This window comes from Enoplosus armatus, chromosome 11, assembly GCF_043641665.1.
Source record: "Enoplosus armatus isolate fEnoArm2 chromosome 11, fEnoArm2.hap1, whole genome shotgun sequence".
NCBI lineage: Eukaryota > Metazoa > Chordata > Actinopteri > Centrarchiformes > Enoplosidae > Enoplosus > Enoplosus armatus.
Genome location: NC_092190.1, coordinates 4,663,645 through 4,684,708, shown reverse-complemented (window position 1 = coordinate 4,684,708; position 21,064 = coordinate 4,663,645). Strand labels below are relative to the sequence as shown.

The following is a 21,064-nucleotide window of genomic DNA, read 5'->3' as shown; positions in this document are numbered from 1 at the left end:
TCAATTCCAAACATGGTTATCCTTCTAGGGCTCTATCAACGCCCCAATCCTCCCTTATCCCCCCCCCCTCCCTTATCCCTTCTCTTCCAGCTGTTGGCTCTACAGTGCAGGCCGGTGGGTGAGAGAAATAGACAGAAAAGCACAGCAAGAGAGACGACAGGAAGACTCAGAGGGGAGAAGACGCTGCCAGAGGAGAGAGGAAGGGACGCATAATGAGAGAAGAAAAAGAAGCCCATTCCAGCTGTGTTTCTCTAACAAATAGAGCCGTGAGAACTTCTTCACATTGAAGAATTTTCCACTGCACGCCAAGGGAACAAACATTTACTTCTGATATTTTTGGCTGTTTATTTGTGATCAAGCTTTTATTCAAACAAAACATCTTGTTGTAGCTGTTGATGGGACAGAAATAGCACCAAGTTTCATTGGATAAGAAGCCGTTTTGGTCCTTTTTTTTGTTTTGTGCATCAAAGGCCTCCCTTCGGCTTGTCATTTGAAGAGTTTCAAACATGAACACGGCCAACTCGACTCTGCTGGACAGCTTGTTGTTTGCGCCTCTCTGCGATGGCTGGACCAACAACACAGAGGGAGCCATCTACCATCTGGGCAACACCTTACTGTTCCTGGGCTACATGGGAGGCAGTGGGGCCTACGGGTGCCTCTTCATCTTCGGCTTCCTGACTCCCGCCTTCTTGTGCCTGACCCTGTGGGGCTGGATGACTATGTGCGGCCTGGACGTCTTCACCTGGAACCTGCTCCTGCTGCTGGCCTGCTTGGTTCAGATTTGTCACCTCCTTTACCGGCTGCACCAGGAGGGCATACGCAGCGAGGAGCTGACCACCCTCTACCAGGCGGTCTACCTGCCGTTGGGCGTGCCCGTACAGGTGTTCAAGGAGATCGCAAGCGCCTTTGAGAACAAGGTGGTGGAGCTGAAGGCAGGAGAGACGTACGCTGTGGAGGGCAAGACGCCCATTGACAAGCTGTCCTTTCTGCTGTCTGGGAGGTGGGGAGCGTGTGCGTGTGGGCATGTGTGTGTACATCTACACACCTGTGCTACGTAATGCAAACCACCACGACAACACCATACAACCAACACACTTGAGTCAAAGTAGCAATACCACAATGTAAAAACAGTTTATTACGTAGTCAAGTAAGACAATTTCTTAAACATTTTTTTTTTTACCCTTTGGAGGCAATGGAAACAAGCTATAAACTTCTCACATACAATATTATCATATTATCAAGTTGATATGGTGCATGTGTTAACAGTTGCTTATTTACACATCCAGCAGACGTGTAGCGACATTAGCATCCAAGTCAATATTCACTCTCTTTTTTTGTTCTTTACCAACTCCTGATAAAAATATCTGGCTCATTAACTGCTCCACAGTTCACCAGCTAGTCACTAATGGTGTCTATCTGCCGTCTGGTGCTGAGCCGGTAGTGTACAGTGGGTTTTTTTGAGTTAATCAGAGCGGCGAGAGTGAACCAAAACAGTAAAGTTGTGGCCGTAAAACCAAAACAACAAGCTGAAAGCTGCTAAAGCGCTCCGTAAAGATGAGGGGAGCTGCAGAGTCAGATGTGGATGTGGATTTATTTCTATGAGCAAGTCCTTTCACATTACACGTAGTAATTTGACCCATTGTTATCATGAAATAGCTGTGATATTGATCACAGTTAAAGTTAAAGTACCACACCCAACAGTGATGTCACAGTGTACTGACACACCCGGTACACTTCTACATCACTGCAGCAAGGTGACAAGTTATGTATGTTTTTATATTATATTATTGTATTATGATACATACTTACTTTACAGTTTTCTTCATGCACCCTATTGATAACATGATCTTATGTTTTGTATGTAAAAACCTAATCCAACTATAGCTGTCAGATAAATGTAGTGAATCAAAAAGGATATTATTTCCCTCTGAAATGTAGTGGAGTTAAAGTATACAGTAGCAGTAAATGGAAATACTCAAATCAAGTACCTCTGAATTGTACTTTCCATGACTGAGCAATACCCTAAGATAGTCTAAACAAAAACTGAAAACTAAAACATTCCCAAAATGGTATGTACAGTATTTCAAGGCTGTTGCAATTGTCTGCATTATTGTACAGATGTTCATGATATTGTGTCCACCTGCTGTGTGCGCCTTTTATGAGTTATAGGAGTTATGTGACCAAGAAGGTTTAAGATAGCTCTTTCTTATTTTCCCATTGGTGTTCACCAACCACAAAAACCAACACCCATTGTTTTAAAGAAATCTCCTATTTTAACCGACTACTGCAGAACTGGATTCCTAATTTCGGACTCTTTCATGCTGTTGGCAGCACATAACCGTCACAGGAAATGTATCCTCTTCATCCAAACATCCTCAAAGTAGAGCTGCATTAGATTTCACAGTCCTGGAGCCTACACAAGAGAAATGTTGTAAACAGAGTATTTTTGGCTGTGACTCACCAGTGTGCCGTCCCTCTGTACACTGCCAGCTGGTTAAATGATATCTTTGTACTTGGGACAGGAGTGGACGCTGACTGCTCTTCTTACCTCGAATTAAATGTTGGCCACGCTGCCGACAGCTCTGCGTACGAGCCAAATTTGGAACAACAGACAAACAAACAAATCCGGGCTTATTGGATGTCTTCGTCATTTTAAGTGCTTGTTCGTCCTTATTTAAATATCTGACAGTCTGTAGGTACATTTGCTGTATGTGGACATGCAAACATGTGATTGTTCAACATCTCATTCAGACTTGGCTGCAGTGATTTGCTCCCATTCAGTCACAAGAGCATTAGCGAGGTCCAACACTGCTGTTGGGTGATAAGGTCTGGCTCGTAGTTCCAGTTCATCCCAGAAGTGCTGGATGGGGTCAAGGTCAGGGCTCTGTGCAGGACAGTCAAGTTCTTCCTCACCAAACTCCACTTGTTCATGGACCTGACTTGTGACTTCATGCCACAAAGCTGGAAGCACACTATTGTCTAAAATATCATAATATGCTGTAGCATGAAGATTTCCCTTAAATGGAACTAAAGACGGGCTCAGACTACAGAAGTTCTAGGCCAATTTGTCCCCAGTTCACCCCTTCTGATTGTTTTGGAGAATAAATCTGCTCTGGGACCTTGGTCGGTGCAGATGTTTGGCCCAGATTATCTGGTAATGTGAGGGGTTCACAGATCCAGTCTTAAACCTCCCGAACTGCTCGCAGACTCATAGGGGCCGCCCCGATAATTTCAAGCATGTTTAATATTTAGGAGTTAAAATCTGGATGATTACGCCAGTACTTTCCGAGCGGGACCACAATGGCAAGTCCCAGAGCAGCTGACGGTGAACGTTAGCAAACTACTGTTGATAGATATTAAAACTAAAATCCTGTGTTGACCGCGCCTCCTCAACCATTCTCTCATCCAGACTCGTTCAGCCTTCTGCTTTTGTTTTTTTCTCACTGCATAGCATTACAACAGCAAGTTGTCATAGTCTTCATTTTGTTTAGATCTCCTTCCCCGTGAGATCACGTGAGATTACAGGAGCATTGCTCCCTCTGGCACGATAATCTTAATATCCTGTCATGTGTGATGCGCCATTATTTTTAAATCTTGTGGCGTGTGCATGTTTGAGATTAGAGAGAACATCTGTGAAGTTTCTCTTTATGTGCGTGATGCAGCTAGATTTCAAAAAACCCGTAAAAACTCCTGTAGTCTGAGCCCGGTTTAAGGGGCAGAAAAGACCAAAAGACAGTGCCTGTCCACATACTTTTGGTCATGTAGTGTATGCCACAAAGTACAGTACAAACTGTACAGTGACATTTTTGGGGATCTCCAGTGGAAATCCCTACCCCTGGCAGTGTAAGTGCCGTACATTGTAATGAATACACAGCAAGATAGCTGTTAATTAACACCCATTGTTGTGAAGAGTCTAAATAAAGACCTCTGGTAGTTTTCAACTGCTACAAAGAGAGGCTCTATATAGTGAACACACACTCTAATGAGCATTTATCTGAATACAGAATATCAGTGTCATTTTCACTTATTTATGATTGTTTATTGTGTATTTAAGTGACTAAATGTCATTGTTTTATCCTTTGTGCCAGTCCAACCTTACAATTAGCTGCTTTGACGGGACAATAGAGTCTGGAAGGGAATAGTTTTTTTTAAGAATTATTTCCTGGAGGAGACTTCCATTTCTCTCTGTAGATGTCAGGTGATTGACATGAAGCAGATTTTTGCAGCACTTATATGACAACATTCAACTCACACTGAAATAAGGATAAAGCAGAAACCTTTGACGTGATCTAATGAAGGCTGAATGTTTAAGAGCGCTGGGTTATCTCACTCTGCGGGAAGTTATTCTTTTTAAATTGAAGCTTCCTGTTCCGATGTCTTGTACTATGATTTCTGTGTGCAGAAAGAATCCTGGCAGAAGCGGAAACATGGCATTAGTAATTTATGTGAAAGATTTAAGGAACTCTGTAGTCTTCAGTCTGTCCACAGTCCCCTTGGCAGAGACACTCATGCTAATATTTACTTCCAAGGTGTTGGACTGGCATTGCAAAGTGACCTCTAGCTCTCTCTCTGCCACTCATTGTCACTTCTTAATCCCTGTCCCTCCTTTTAACCTTGTCTCTTTTAGGATCAACGTATCTTTGGAGGGCCAGTTCCTGCATTACATCCATCGCCACCAGTTCCTTGACTCTCCAGAGTGGGAGTCTCTCAGACCAAACGAGGAGGGAAAGTTCCAGGTACGGGACTCGACATGCAGTTCATTAGTAGTAGCTGTAGTTTCTGTGTTTTAACAAAGTAAATTCAATAAGTGGATGTGAGGCTCAAAGTCCCAAATGTTAAATCCAGACGTGGTTATCGAGTTGTCTTTTGTCTTCTATCGGACTCTGACTGATAAGCTGAACAGGGGACAGCAGTTGTCCTCTTGTCTTTCACATGTCCTGTTGCTTTAGATGAGTTCAGTTGAAGTAGAAACAAGGCCTGGAGGTCATGTTGGACATTCAGGGTTTGTCTCCAGGCCTAACAGGGAGGCTGTGGTGGGTGTTCGATCAGTGAGGTGCACAGATGTTTACTAGCTAGCAGCCTCCCTCCTTTTGTGGGCACATTGCTAAGCTTTCCTGCGCATAACTGCCACCAACTGCTGATCAGGGAAATACCATACTATAACAAGTGATCAGAAACTCCACAGGGCCCCTTTAACACATTGATGTTCAGTTGTTTGATTCATACTCCCCAGGTGACCCTCACAGCAGAGGAAGACTCCCGCTACATCTCCTGGCGCCGCCGCCGCCTCTATTCGCTGATCTCCAAGGATCGCTACACCGCCCGTCTCTTCTCTGTCATGCTGGGCTACGACATTGCCGAGAAGCTCTACAACCTCAACAACAAGCTCTATATTAAGAGCGGCGTGCTGTTGGACATCCGCCTGCCCAGCCTCTACCACGTGCTGGCCCCCTCCTCTCAGGGCAGCGAGGGTGGCAGCGGCAGCGGCAGCGATGGCGGCATCACCAAGGAGCAACAAACTGAACTGCAGGGCGAAGACCAAGCACCGGACTACCAGAAGTCTGATCCAGCCCACTCTCAGCCCCACCTGCAGGGACCAAGGAAGACCACCCTGGATGAACCCCAGGCCCCCCAGCATGACCGTTATCAGCACCCCTGGGCGTCAGACCCGGAGCTGCCCACTGGTGAGGACTCCACCAGCCTGGTCCTGGAGGACTTTGCTGATGTGGCGGGCTCCTTAATGGATTATGGCAGTGAGAGGGATTATTTGAGGTAGAGGGGCAGGGTGCTGGAGCTAACACACTGGGTCACCACTTAAGCTACATGTAAGTACCTCACCTGGGCGGAGAGGAGTGTGTGTGTGGCTGGGGGGGGGGGGCAGTGTGTGTGCATGGACGGCTTGCGGTGCACAATTCTTACTAACCCAGCTTTACAGTGAGATTCAGAATAGGGCTGGGCGATAAAGATGAAACTGATTTCTGATATAAATTTACAGATTCATGACAATATGACCATTGCAATGGTGGAAAGTCAGGGGAAAGGTACATTTATTCGAGTACGGCACTTAATTACATTTTTTAGGTAATTCCATTTTGAGTATTTCTGCTACATTTCAGAGGGAATTAATGCACTTTTTACTCCAAACTGAATTATCGTCCAGCCCTAGCTTTAGAAACGCTGTATGAAAACAGCAACATTTGATAATAAAACTTCCTCAATTGCGTACAAAGGTTTTTACGCTTGCTTGAAGTGTTTTTTTGCCTTTGCTGAAAAATAGTTCATGTGCAAAATGGGACATGGAAACGCCTTTGCCGAATAAGTTCTGCCGTAACAAACATTTAACTCACGTGACTGATCAGCTGTTTCTGCTGCGCCATTTGCATTAATTTGTCTTCGTCCCCGGACAGCAGGGAACATGGCCAATACCAGCTGGCATGAAAGAACAATGAAAACTTTCCCAATAGAACCAAATTCCAGAGGACCTCTCTGCATTTGATGGGTTGAATGGCCAAAGCGGCTTGTTTCCGGTTTGCAACCTCTACTTCATCTTCTGTTTACTGGCAGATTACAGCCACGCGTAAAGCATAACCTATACCGCCAACTTCTGATGAAGCTACGCTTTGCAGTGAGCCTCGTTCATTCGCTCCAAACCAGTTAATGGAAACGCACCTAATTCACAATTCTTTTTTTTCAAAAGTTCTCTTAACATTTGCTCAACAATTCAATGGACACAGTTGCGAGGAGCAACCTCAGCGATGATTTTCTTAGATTAATGTAGTTACTTAGTTTTCTGGCTCTTTGGCACTGATTTAATTTATCTTGTGAGCGTACGATACTCCGGTTGCTTGGTCTTTTGCATTTAAAAGTAAACACACAAATTGATTTAAAGGTTTTTATGGAACTGATTGTAGCTACAGATTGACATTAAATGGTGGCCAGAATTCTTCCAAGCTGGCCTCCTCAGTTTTTGGGATATCTGGATTGTTATCCTATTGTCAAACCATCCTTTAAGATTAAAATCCTCCTCCCAAGCCAGCTGCTCTGCTTTAGTGTTTGCTTTGGCTCTGCCACTCACAAGCTTACAGTCATCTTTGGCTCAGTAGCAGAGTCAAATTTGTGCACTCAGATGAAAGAGATCTGCTGAGTGAAAACAGTTTAAAAGCAAATGAGCACAGAGTGGGCTCATCATGGTTTCAGACAGCTGATCACGTCCTGTGTGTGGCTGTACTGTGTGTGTGTGTGTGTGTGTGTGTGTGTGTGTATGTGTGTGTGTGTGTGTGTGTGTTGAGTAAGGGTTCGATATTGTAGCTGGTAAAAGCAGCGGTGAGGTCAGCTGGGCAGCAGCTGTGATCTCATTTGATGAGGATTAGAGCTTGGAAATTTAAAGGATGTCAAAAAAATTCAGTGCCATGCTGATAATCCCGTGCTCAGTGACCCCCACCCCCCCACCGCCTGCCCTCCTACCATCCCAAAAGCAGCCCTCGCCCAGCCACAGGTGGAGGATCACATTTCATAGCTGGATAGTGGGGTCAGTGCTGGGTTTGGGTTGCCGGGCGGCTGTGAAGCAGTAGGACAAATCTATCACAGACTGTAGTAAGTGAGCGGGAGGCCGGTGACTCCGACCTGGACAAGCAGATCTGCACAAGACGGACAGTGGTGGAAAGTAACTAAGTACATTTACTCAAGTACTGTACTTAAGTACAGTTTTGAGGTACTTGAGTATTTCCATTTATGCTGTTTTTACATCTCAGAGGGAGATGTATAGTGACAGCTGTAATTACTAGTTACTCAGATTATGATCTATTATGAAATTATTAAACACAAAAAAGAAGTCAAATTATCTATTATTTCACAAAAAAGTAAAAAAAAAAATATATATAGATTGAATTCCAGAACTCTTTCTTCTCCCATTAATCATCTCACGACCCCTCGGATTCTTGTGACCACTTGGAGGAGACCTGACCCCCATGTTGGGAACCACTGGACTGAACTAGCTAATTGTATATAAAGTAGCTCCACCTCAAGCAGCTACAACAGTAAAATGCGGCTTACAGTCTAATAACATCACATTTCACTCATATTTTTACTTTAAGCACGTTTTGCTGATAATACTTCTGTACTTTCACTTAAGTACTTTACTTGTAGTGATGTATTTTTTACATTAATGTGTTGGTACGTTTACTTAAGTAAAGGATCTAAGTACTTCTTCCAACACTGAGGACGGCAACACATTTCTCCAACAACAATCTTGGATATACGAAGAAAATTCGTGATACGCTCTTTCATATCTGGGTCCATGTGTGTGTTTGACCAGCAAGATGTCAGCAGTTACAGTGGAATTACAGCAGAAATTATAAAATCAAAAATGTGCAATATATGTAACAGCTGGTCTGGTTTTGGCATCAGTCCCTCAGTATTAAAGAGTAAAGGGTGACTTTCTAAGAACATTCAACACTCATGTGAACACAGAGGAAGTACAGAGGCGATGTTTGGCGTGTGGTTTCTGACTCTTTGCAAGCGAACACAGTGCTGATGGGGAGTGACAATGATAAACATCCACCTTGGTAATTCGGGGAAAAGCTGAATTAGCCAGACTTAGACACAGGCCTGACCCAGCTCCTATGTCAAAATGTCAGTTGAAATTTTGCTTACATTACATGAATGAAAGATCCCCCTCCTAAAGTTTTCCTGCTGGACACAAGAGGTCTCCTGCTTCACTGTAAAGCCTCAGTGTTTGTGCAGTGACGGCTTCAACTGCCTACATCATACTTGTATAAGCTGCAAATTGGACCAGGATTGGCTTCCAACCTATATATGATGTCACAAATCATGCTCGTAGGCCCGCCCCTTAAAATCAGACTTCTAATGAGAAACTTTCCACTTCCAGCAGCTGAACGTGAAAACAGCCTTTTAGTGTCAAACATACATCACTCTGCTCAAACATCCAACTGTAGGAACAAGAAGAAAAACATATTTTTGAGTGGAGGGGGACTTTAAATATATTAGCATTTAATCAAATTATAACTGAAGTAAAATGTGGGTTGGAAGTCTCATTTTTGTTTCATAGTCAGAGCCATGAAGTCCTATTAGCTGTAAAACCTATGTAACATAGAAACATTTTGGAGTTCACAGTTCTTTAAAACATGTTGTGTTGGTTTCCTATGTGGTTTCTTATATTGTTTCTAACTTTTACGTAACACATTCATGGTGAAATGTGAATAAATACTCAGCTGTGAATCTGCGAACTTTGCTCATAGTGTTTTGGATGAATTACAGCTGGTTTGTTCCACAGTTTGTTTAATAACTTGACTGTTGACGTGACACAGCAGCACAAACTGTTTTCATTGTCTGTCACGTTGTCAGGATGTCACACTTTGCTGAGTGATGGTGACCGAAGCTTCGATGTCGCCTCTGCAGGAGGCGGTGATGACGGGAACCTACCACCTCGATTCCAGAGGGGCAGAGCGCCGCTGGCTCCCACCGACACTCCCAAACTGTGAGGACAGTCTCTCCTGGAAATACTATATCATTTACAGTATAGCAGTATGAATGTGTCACATGTCGCTGTCTCCTCCTCGCTGTCTGTCCCTGTTCTCTTCTGACATTTGCCTTAAAATCTGCCTGTTGACTTTCAGATACAGCATTTTATAAACAATCGGTCAAACCCTTATTTAAATCACAATTACACTGAGGACAGAGGGACAGCCTTCACCTTGTTACTTACCAGCACGTTAAATGTCTGAAATGTTATTTTATGTTATAAAAATGGATTCTGTGGTACTGAAACAGATGAATTTGGTTTTCATCTCACTTATATTTGATGTTAGAGTTGAACTTCACACGATTTAATGACTTTTTCACCTAGTGTTACAAAGAGTATTGATTTAACAACGGTTACTAATTATAAGAATTGACAAGAGGTTGAGCAACAGGTTAAAATCCGTACATTTAGTTTTGCATACTTCTTGAGGACTTTCCAGACCTGTATATGAACACTTGAGGTACAAAACCTGCAGCTTGGCAGTATAGATTTTCTCCATTTTACTCCTCACTTTTCATGTTCTGTTGGGCATGTTTAGTTTATTTATCTGAATGCACCATGGCTTTCACATTCAGTGTCAGAAATGTATGCTGTCTCAGAGCTTCTCTCTTTTTTAATTTTTGTAACTAATGAAGTGTTTAATACACATGTGTATACTGTGAATTGAGCTATTTGCCTGTTATTGACTTTCAGAATAGAGAGATGGGACTAAAATGAAGAAGTCAGTGTTTTCATGGGGCCAAGATTTCTCCATAAAGCTCTTTGTGTGCAGTGAAAATGTAGTTTGTTTGCTGTGACTGTCTACTTCCTGTCATATCGGAGACTGAGCCTGCAGCATCCTGATTATACTTAATACTATACTATAAAAACTTTTTATGCATTAGTAGCTGAGGAAATCTCCTCTTGTACTAATCTTTGATAACCGAATAATATTCAAAAAGATTCTTCCCATGCAAGTTTATTTTTTCCAATTTGTTTTGGATGAGCAGCAATGATACTGAGTGAAGATTTTATTACAGTATCTAACACACAAATGTAAATATCGACAGAGAAAAATCGAAGCACAGTTACCAGTTTATTGCTTGGCTTTAAAAGGCAAACTGAATTTCAAAAACTACGTGCCAGAAAATACATAAGAAACTGGTCACCTGGAACATCCTAAAACCAGATTATAGGAAAAGGTTTCATTCTACAAACGTCTTATTCTTATCTCAGAGGCAATAAGAAATGCAAATGTACTTTAGATCCAGCCGTGATGTTGGAGATCAGTGGATTAGCCAAATAACCTAAATAATAAAGTACGAGTAGAGAGTCTGTAGAATATTAGCTTGAGTAAAATGTGGTTCTTTGGCTCCGCCCACTGAGATTTATCATTTCTTTCTTTTCAACATTAAACAAGGCGATGAAAACGTGAAACTGGCTTCATGTCGGTGGGCGAAGTCACTGTAGATGCACTCGGTGGGTTTCCTTCAGTGTCGTCCTTTAGAAGAGGCCACACACCTGCACAAAGTCATGTGACCACGGGGCTCCTCGTCTCACGTCCACGTTGTTCACACACACCTGCCCGTCTCGCCTGAAACAGACACGCACTGAAATGTTAAACTTTTTCTTTAAAGTGGGAAAAAAAAAATTGAATAGCAGAATAAAAAAAAACTTTTTTTCTGTACTGCCATATTTCGTTACTGATTGGCCAACATATACGGTGATACATCAGCTAATATCGCAGTAATACCTGATTTATCTTCTGTTTGTTGCTAGCATTGTTAGTACAGTACATTGGAGTACTTAAGTACAATTTGAGGTGCTTTTAGGAGTATTTCCATTTTATGCTACTTTATACTTCTATTTCGCTACATGTTGAAGCCAACATTGTACGTTTTTACATTTATTTGACAGCATTAGTTACTAGTTACTTTGCAGATTCAGATTATTAATACAAAATATAAATCATGATTATAGTAATAATAAACGATTTTGTGTTATCATACATTAAGCCACCCGGCAGTATATAAAGTAGCTGAAATGAGTTCCACCTTTCCCAGCTGCAACATTAAAGATGCTTACACATTAATCATTAATTCAGTAATATAATATATGTGATTCTGAGGTATATTTTGATGCTAACACTTTTGTACCTTACTTAAGTAAGGTTTTGAATGCAGGACTTATTTTTACACTGTGGTATTACTCCTTTTACTGAGAGTATAGAGTTCTTCTTCCAACACTGATTTTGGCAAATACATTGTTGGCGCAAACTGAGCATATGGGTGGAGAGAGAAGGTGCAGGTTTTTCTTTGGACATTTTTCAGAATGTATTTGCCTGAAATCCACTGATGAGAGGTGTTGAGCATCCTGCCGTGCTCCATTGCACCTGTATTTCAGTCAGCACTGCAGACAAGAACCAAACTGTTTCTGATCTACCGCTCGTATATTTCATCTCCTTATGTGGCGGCTCAACAGACACAGGCCTGGAAGCTGTTTAGTTTCCTGAACCTGTAAATGATTTGCAGTGTACAGAAGAATGAAATCTACCAGGAGGAGGTGTGGGAGCTTAAACAGAGCAGTATGTGTGGTCACGTCATGTTCAGATAGTCCTGTACCTGAGAGAGGGGACCTCGGAGACACAGACAGACTTGAAGTGGATGTCTCCTTGTCTGTAGAAGCGAGCTCCGGTGTTCTTCAGCTCGATGGAGTGGATCTCACACAGAGCCACCGGGTGAGCCAACATCATCCTGTACACTGTTGTATCTGTCTGACTGCAGTACACACACACACACACACACACACACACACACACACACACACACACAGCGTGCATGTAAATAACGTTGTCATAACCACACAAGATGAGACACAGACACTTTCAGATAATCAACGTTCATCACAGAGGACAGTTATTGCCTTCTGTGTTTGGTACTTTTAGATTTAATAGAACGACAACAGACTGACTGTTTTAAACAACAAGGTGGAACATAAACTCAACGTTCTCCTCAGCTGTGTTGTAGGTTTTTGTTTTCCTTTTTTAATACAAAATATAAAGCTAATATTGGAAGAATGCGAGTATCCACTCAAGGTCAGCAGCTAATTTATTCAACCTTGCCATGAAGAATAAAAAGAAAGTGAACGTTTCCTCTCTCAACATTTCTGCCACTGTATCCTGCACCTGGCCAGGCGTGTACAGTGACACATACAGTACCTCTGCTCTCAAAATAGAAGCTGCCTGTTCAGCTTTTCAGGGGGAAAAAAAAGAAAAGAAAAGAAATTACAGCACCAGTTCTGGGGTGAGGGCGCTGCATTGGAGTCTGAACCAGTGCTGAACAAAGTGAGTCTGTAAGAACGCCGTCACACTGAATTTAGCTTAAACTAACTTTGATGTGAGAGTTTAGATTTTGTGATGAGTATTTGCAATGCGATGTAAGAAGGACTGTGGACTTTGTAAAAACCTTTGAACTTTGATCACTAACCAGTTTTATGCGTAAAATTTGTGGGTGTTTGTGTTGATTTCCATGACGTCAATATGAACAGTAACATCTTCATTTCATATTAGTCACTATCTCAAATTGATGGACATCATGGACAGTTAGCAGCCACACTCTTAAGCCTCTTGTGTTTTTTCATCATATATTTATGTTTCTAGTATCAAATTCTAGAAACATCTAGAACTCAAATTCTCTCTGTATACTGCATGTACACTCAGTTTATTAGGTCTATTAGTTATCTAGCTAAAACTAATACAGTCTAATACAACAGTCCTGTAATAAATCCTGTAATCTACCCTTTTTATTATCCTGAGCTGTGGTACACTGCTGGTAAATTGAATAAAATTGATATGTTACAGATGTGGAACATACAGCCTGAGCCTCTGCTCTTTCCCCAGGTTGTAAGTCCTCAGTGTCACCTCCACCTCAGCGCTCTTATCCAGGGGAGAGACCTCCAGCTCCAGCAGGATGTGATGAGCTGAGCAACAACACGATGGGAAACATGTATTTAGTACATACCTGCATCTACCCACAACATAAAAACTCGTCTTTTGATAGATACAATGGGAAACATTCACAAAGTCATTTGTTGTCTTGAAACCTCAACTGACAAAATACAAACACTTTAGAGAATGGAAAAATCGGCCCATGTGGGAGTATGAATATCACCACTACAATGATCACAGTCTGAGTCTACACCATCAGATTCTTTTCTCAAAGGAGAGCAAACACAGCAGATATGTTGCTGTAGCACACAAAAAAATGCAATTTAATTTCAGTTGGACTTTTCATTTAATACCATTTTATCAGGTCAAACTTGTAATTTGTCCAATACTTGGGTTTATGATCCCTTTATGACACTAATGACATTCCCATCAGCCTCCGTCTAAGTTTTCTTTCACCTCTGCTGTGATTAAAACTCAACCTCTCTCTCTTCCTCAGAAACACCCCAACACTCACTGCAAAAAGGTGGAGTAGACGTAGTGAGGAGGAACAGTTTCTGCTCTTTGGGAATCGGAGATATGGCTATCCCGTTGTTTTCTGATAAACCTGAAAACACACACACACACACACACACACACACACACCAAGACACCAAGTGAGTGAGGGTCATGCTGTGGTCCTACCGTACATACGTCACAAATCAAAAGGGCTCCATGTACATTAACTGTGTCCCTGTATCAGCGCGTGTCGGCCTATCAGGGGTTGAAATGATAAGAAGCTGCCGTGTGACGAGAGCAGAGCTGCTGCGTGAGTGCAGCCTGACGCCAAATCTGCTGGTGATACTGAGACCTGACACAGAGCAACGGAAACAGCCGTGACTGCCACTCTACTTTCTGTCTCTTTCATTTGGGATTTGATTTTGTGATTGAAAGGAGTTTGGTATTGATTTAATGAATTAATCAGTTGCTGAAACTCTTATGTATTACATAATATTATGCTGATTCAGTGCATCAACTTGCTAAAAGGTAATATGAAATCTGATCCCTCTGGTTTTCAGTGAAATTAACGTGACAACACCTTTAATGGCCTCCTCTGCCACACTTGAAAACTGCCTTCAGTGTTTATAAAAATGTTGTTTATAGAGATTAATCGGCCAGTCGTTTCAGATGTGCTTATATAGTACTCATAGTAGTTTAATTTATAACAAAACATCATAATTTACAAGCTTTTCACATGTTTTGTCTGCAAAAGTCTTCATTTGTAAAGTAACTGTAAGAGAAATGTAGTGAAGTAAAAAGTACAATATTTCCATGAAAGGAAAAGACTCAAGTACAAGTACTTCATATTTGTACTTAAAGTACAGTACTTGTAGCAGCAGTACTGTAAAGTCAGAAGTTCAGCAGTAGGATGAGTATTTAATCATAAGTTTGTTTAAAGGCAGATACTGAATATTAAATAATGCATTAGCACAGAGGTGTCCTCCCAGGTGCACTCTTACCTATAGTCGGACACGTCCCCTTGAAGACGTCACAGTCCACACAGCGTCCCTTCAGGAAGTCCTCATAGCTGAAGCACGGGATCCCCATCAACGGGCACGAGCCGTTCAGCGCGCTCATGTAGACATGCAGCGCCCTCATGTGGTCACATATCACATAGCCATACACTGGAAAGTAAACCAGAACTGACAACACACAGAAACACTGAGGCAGCCAGATTTCTGGAGACTGTCATTTTCAAAATTACAGTCATTTAAAAATCTTTATTCATAACGTCTTGATGAAAAAGCAAGTAGAGCTGTACTTTGGAGGACACAAGGGCCACGTTTAAACCCTACGAACGCAGCTGCTCTCTTGCCACATGTTTAGGTTTCTGTGAGGGCTGAGCTTACTTGAAGCAAACCTGGAGCGGGCACATCCAGTCTGGTCCTTTCCTCCGTTCAGAAAGAAGTCCACGTGACCGACAGGGATGGAAATGCCAAAATCTGATGCAGAAGAAGACTGATACTGTCAACATTTTGTCGCTGCAGTGGTGCTTTTAACTCTTCACTGTAAACACAAATCCTGGAAAAAGAATTTAAATAATGTGGACAGCAAAGTAAATGTCCACAAACTCAGACAGCTTTTCTTTTTAGTGCTGTGAGTTCACCCAACATTACATGCCTCCTCTCCAACCACACTACCCCCCCCCCCCCCCCCCCCCAAAATACAATATGGTGCACCCACCCTCTTCAGAATATTTGTGTTGGTTGGTGAAAACATAATTAAAGCAAGACTATATGACTTTTACTGAGCAGAGGCCACAATTTAGGATAATTGCACTTTGGATTTTCCCTCATTTCCCAAGATTTTCACGAGTCCGCTGTAAATGAAATGAAGGTGACCTGACTGAGTGCTGCTGCATTTCTGGTTTTACTTCTTGTGGTGATAAAGGCACTGAAATATTTAGCTGAGACATGTTAAACATTGGTCATACCAGACCAAGTGAGTCTGTAACAGCACTGAGAAAGGGTACGTTTTATCCCGTTATTCTCACTTTCCGTTGTCTTCAGGCTTAATTCGTGCAACAAATATGTATTTATCTCTCCTCAAACATGTCTAACTGTAATGACTGGTAATCCCTTCCAGAAGAAAATGCTCACTTAATAAAGTGTAACGTAACCGTCCCTCTTTTGTTTGTATATTTCTCATGTTACAACACATATCACGTTGCTCACACTAACTGTTTTGTACACAGAGGAAAATGTGCTTCCAAGGCTTCTGTTGTAAACCACGACAGTAGACAATATGTCACCTCAGCCTCTATTATTTTGGTGGGAAAGGAAATAATCAGCAGTCATTTCGAGGCTTTACTGAAAGTTAAAGTTGTCTCACAGTCGGCGTCTGTGTGGATGGCATCAACAAACTGAGCGTCAGAGGGGTCCAGCCGGTCAAAGGTGTCGGCTCCTTTAAACATGGGTCCAGCAGGGTCAAGGGCTGGACGACAAGGACAAGGACAAGGACAAGGACAAGGAGAAGTTGGTATGAAATGTTTTCATGCAAAGTCAAAGCAATGTTTTTCCCAATACAAACTTCAGCCGCATTCTTATTTGAGGAGCCTTGTTTTTTGATTTGGTTTCTTGGTCGTAGGTTGAGCTCTAAATAAAGCCTCTGTGGCTAACCACAAGGGTGACGTTTTACAGGATTCAACATCATTTTGTGAGAATAAAAAAGCTGCTGTTTTTAAGAAATCAGCAACAACAGCAAGAGAAAGTAAGGATTAAAACAAAAGAAACTGGAGATACAGCCAGTGAATAAATGATGGATTTGCACTGATTCTTTCCATAGATTGTTTTGGACTCTGAGTATAGTATGAGCTGAGTATTCCTAAGTAAAAAAAATGTTGCTTTATTGAAGTTATGTCTTAATCCAAACTGTTTCTCCTTTCCTTTCACTTCCTCTTAATTTGATGAGGGGAAATAATCAGAAATGCACTCAGGGATGGAACTACAATCACGACCAACTTTCTCCTTCTTAAAAATGCTTTATGGTCATTAGTGAAATCTATGGGCAACAACTCAGTACTTGTGATGAAGTGATGGTTTAGTGATTGTTTTTCATAACTCTTCAAAGATGTATTTGATTCCATCCCCTCTGAATTCCACTTACATTCACACTCAACACCCGCCTCCACTCAGACAAAAAGACCCGACATAAACAAGTGAACAGTGGCGTATTGTGTTGGGTGGTGTGTTCAGGGGACGAGGGGACTGGACTGTGCGTCTCCACGCAGATTCAGAGAGGCTCTTATCAAAGTGCCGTTGTCCTTTTGAAGAGTCTAATCTTCCAAGGTCACTCTGAAACACATTCAGGCTCTGTGGGAGACTCCTGGGCCTGTTGCTGCTCTCCCAGCAGCTGCCGCCTTTTGTTTTTCCACTCACAAACAATATTGGAGACGTTCTGTTATTCTTTTTAGGATGATTCTTTAACCGGGGCTGGAGCACAAGTGTAGAAGGACTGAGATCTACCCATTAGCATTTTGAATCATCTGAATGATTCCTCTCTTCAACCAGAAGAAACGGAAGAAGTGCAGTGTTTCCATTTCAACTTTACATGTCACATGGAGGTGGTCCGGACTCACCTGTGATTCGTCCTATCTTCCCCTCAAACAGAGTCCCCACGAAACCAGCGACGTGCGCCCCAAGACTGACCCCGATGAAGTGGAAGGACTCGAGTTTGCAGCCATGTTTCTTTTGGACGAGACAGTCGAAACCTTAGTCAAAAGTTTACTTTCACCTGAAACTGTGTCTTTGTTTTATTAGAATACACAAGAATCTGTCAAGTGCAGTGCACACAGTAGAATACGCACAGTGTCTTAATTATACTTTTAAACACAACTTCAACTTAAACAACGAAGTTCTACAGCTGTATTTTGGCCGTATCGCAAGGAAGAGTCCCAGATAATGCAGGACCCACCTTGAGGCCATTACAGTGGATATTGTGCTTCACTGGTGCAAATTCCCCAAAAGATTTGCAGTGAATCAAATTGTCACAAAGCGGACTGGAGCAGTTGGCGGCTCAGCCTCAGGTAGAAGTAGCTGCAGTACATCGCTTACAATAGCTAAGTTGTTATACAAGCTTTTAATCTCCTCTCATTCATTTGTGATTTCAAAATATTATATTATACCATACTCATTCCAAAGGCCACCTGTAATTATTTTCAATAGTGGTGAACTAATTGTGTGTGTTTGGATTGTGTTGGTATGTGATCTTATATGGCATGTATGTATTTATTTTTTTGTTCACAGGCCCCTGAAAAAGAGATCCTTATCTTAATAAGATCACTTGGACTTTAATTATCTATATTCAAGTGTTATTATATATCACTATCGTCAGCAATAGAAACAGAAGCAGTGCAGAATTATAAAACATTCTGAAAATAAAGTGAATTACTCTCTGGCGTTTCTCTCACCTGCAACTGGTTGATGAGGACAGAGATCTGCACAGCCACCTCCTTGTAATTCTCCACCACCAGGTTGTAGGCGAAGGAGGCGCCGTAGACCCAGTCCACCACCAGCACGTTCGCGTCCTGCGCCCTCAGCAGGGCCCGGGCCAGCTCCTTCACCCAGGAGGGCTTACTGCCCAGGGCCCTGCGGGGAGGAGGGGGTCGGGTCAGGGATAATGGGGTGATACTACTGTATACTGATTTTGTCCTGCACTTGAAGCTGACTGATGGATTTATCCACCTTCTTTGAATTAGTTTCTAGTGTTTCTCCTAAACTTAAATTAATTATTAGTTTGAACATTGTCAAGTCGTTGCGAGACTGCAGCATCTTGAATTCATCCGTTAGCCTGTTATCTCTGGTGGGAATTAAGGTCAGTGAAGCATACATGAGAAAAAAAAAAAAAAAAAAAAAAATGCTTACACCATGACCATGAACAGATAAAAATAACACAATGCACATCGCTTATTTCAAATGCAAACAATGAGAATAATAACAGAGTTAAGGTTGAAGAGATGTTTAAAAACAAAATAATGGATATATGACTGCTCATGCTCTTTATTTACAGGTTCCTTATTTCATGTATTAGTATGCCTATGATGTGTGCTTTGTGTTCATTGTTTGAGTATCACCTTTACAGAGTGTTTTTTTTGTTTCAGTAATAGTGCTATTTTTGTATTTTTTCTGAGATTATCATTCATCTATGTTTTTCTTTGGGGGGGGGGTATCAGTGTTGATGGAGAACATACTTAGAGATCACATCTTGACAAATGTGACTGAACGTAATGTGAACACATTTATTGTCTCATCTGTCTTCTCTTATCACATCTTACATCATTACTGTCATCGATGTGGTCCAAGATTGCCTGAAGATTGCAGTTTTTGGTCTTGATCTGTGCCTTGTTATTATCCCTCTGTCCCCCACTTTAACTTGTAAACTCTTAGTTTGTTTTGTTTTAGTACTTGCAAGTGCCAACACTGGGGTCTGACCTCTGTATGTCCTGTTCATATGGCAGGAATTGACAATAAAGTTGACATTGAACTTTTTGAACTTTGAACTAAAATGTTCTTTTTTGTACTAGAAGAACTGTTTTTCTTAAATCTTTAAAGCCACGGCTAAAGCTGTAATTAGAAGAACAATACTTTCACTTTCTGGGGACTTTCCCAAAAATGACTCCCAGTCCAGTTTTTGTGAGTTTGGGTTTAGAGCTTGGGTTTAGGTAAGTATGTTTTAAAGTTTAAACTCACATCTTAAGTATTTCTCTATAACGTTAAATATTTATGATCAAAGTTCAAGTTTTATTCATTAAGAGTTTAACACCATTAAAAAACTTGCCTAACCTGCTCCATCAGGACTGTGTGGGTGTGGTTTGATCGGATTTGACTGACAACATCCCACCAACATGTCGTCCAACTGTCATACGAACGCTGCTAAATCCTGATCGGTGCATAGAAATGTACAATGTCACGTTTTTTCCAAGTGAGCCCACGACACAAACAAAAACACAAATGTAGAAATCTGTCAGGAGATTTGTGATGTCAGGAGGGACCCCATGGATCACAGGCAGAGCCTCACCTGTACCCGTGGATGATGACCTTGGTCGGGCGGGAGATGTTGAAGTAGGACGGCTGCTGTGTTGTAGTGAGAGACTCCTGGTTGAACGTTTGTGCACAGTCCACGTTTCCCCTCGTCAGCAGCAGGTACTGGACCTGCAGCTTGACTCTCTGCTGCCGGTACTCCAGCCAGGTGGTGTTGTTGAGGTCGGCGCACTCATCCCGCCTTTCCTCTACACCTGGTCGATCAGACCAGAGGGACACAATGTCGTATTGACTGGACCTGAATGTTTGGGTGTTTTTATCTCATGCGTTACACAACAGCCAACTCACACACGTTGAATGCATACAATAAAACATGAAATAACAGTTTTGAATATAATACAACAAAATGTTAAGTAAAGGGATAATCTGCGAGATCTTCCTCCTATCTCAAATAATATACAACACTGCAGTTAAATATAGATGTCAAATGAAAAAAACAACAGATGGATGACGGACACATTGTGGTCATTCTTACAACACTTTGTGTATCATTGCTTGACCTTAAACCACACTTTGCAATTTTAAACACAAAGACAATCTTTTTGTTTCGTATTAGAAAAATATATATATTTTTAGATTAGGAGGTCCTGATTTCAGTGCATTTATATGATGCAATGTTCAGTAAAGACACAAAACAGTCAAAAATCAGGTCAAATGTATTCTTCTTTGTAAGGGAAATGAATTGTTTTTCAATTCTGCATTCCAGTGTTAAGTAATCACAGTATTATTGCGTACTGAAAGGTTCATAACAAAGTTCAATCCCTTTTTTCCCTCTTTCACTTGAGCATCTTGGCAGATATGTTTGGAAGCAAAAGTTCAAAAAGCAAAAGTGACACAGAAGAAAAACCCACTCACCCACCACCAGTGATGTGATGTAGACGGTCAAAACACAGAGGAGGGTCGCTTTGTGTTCCCAAGGCATTTCTGTAGTAACAGGGAGGTGAATGGTGCGAGGAGCTGTCTGGGAGATTTAGTTGGTGCTTAATGGTGCTCAGCTGCTCTGTTTAGCCCCAGATTGGTGGA

At 41.8% G+C, this 21,064-nt stretch overlaps 2 protein-coding genes across 2 annotated transcripts; one reads left to right on the top strand and one right to left on the bottom strand.

The window, feature by feature from the left end:
* The first annotated feature begins 506 nt into the window (after window positions 1-506).
* On the top strand, window positions 507-10,269 carry popdc2 (popeye domain cAMP effector 2). Its single transcript, XM_070915170.1, has 4 exons — window positions 507-1,000; window positions 4,628-4,736; window positions 5,234-5,825; window positions 9,364-10,269. Exons 1-3 carry the CDS (start codon window positions 507-509, stop codon window positions 5,774-5,776), a joined length of 1,146 nt encoding a protein of 381 aa, XP_070771271.1. The 3' UTR covers window positions 5,777-5,825; window positions 9,364-10,269.
* Window positions 10,270-10,908: 639 nt separating this feature from the next.
* On the bottom strand, window positions 10,909-20,963 carry pla1a (phospholipase A1 member A). Its single transcript, XM_070915188.1, has 11 exons — window positions 20,897-20,963; window positions 20,019-20,235; window positions 18,412-18,589; window positions 17,581-17,689; window positions 16,335-16,436; window positions 15,353-15,445; window positions 14,963-15,145; window positions 13,981-14,070; window positions 13,393-13,498; window positions 12,142-12,297; window positions 10,909-11,114 (listed from the first exon to the last, which is right to left on the bottom strand). Exons 1-11 carry the CDS (start codon window positions 20,961-20,963, stop codon window positions 11,024-11,026), a joined length of 1,392 nt encoding a protein of 463 aa, XP_070771289.1. The 3' UTR covers window positions 10,909-11,023.
* Window positions 20,964-21,064: the final 101 nt, after the last annotated feature.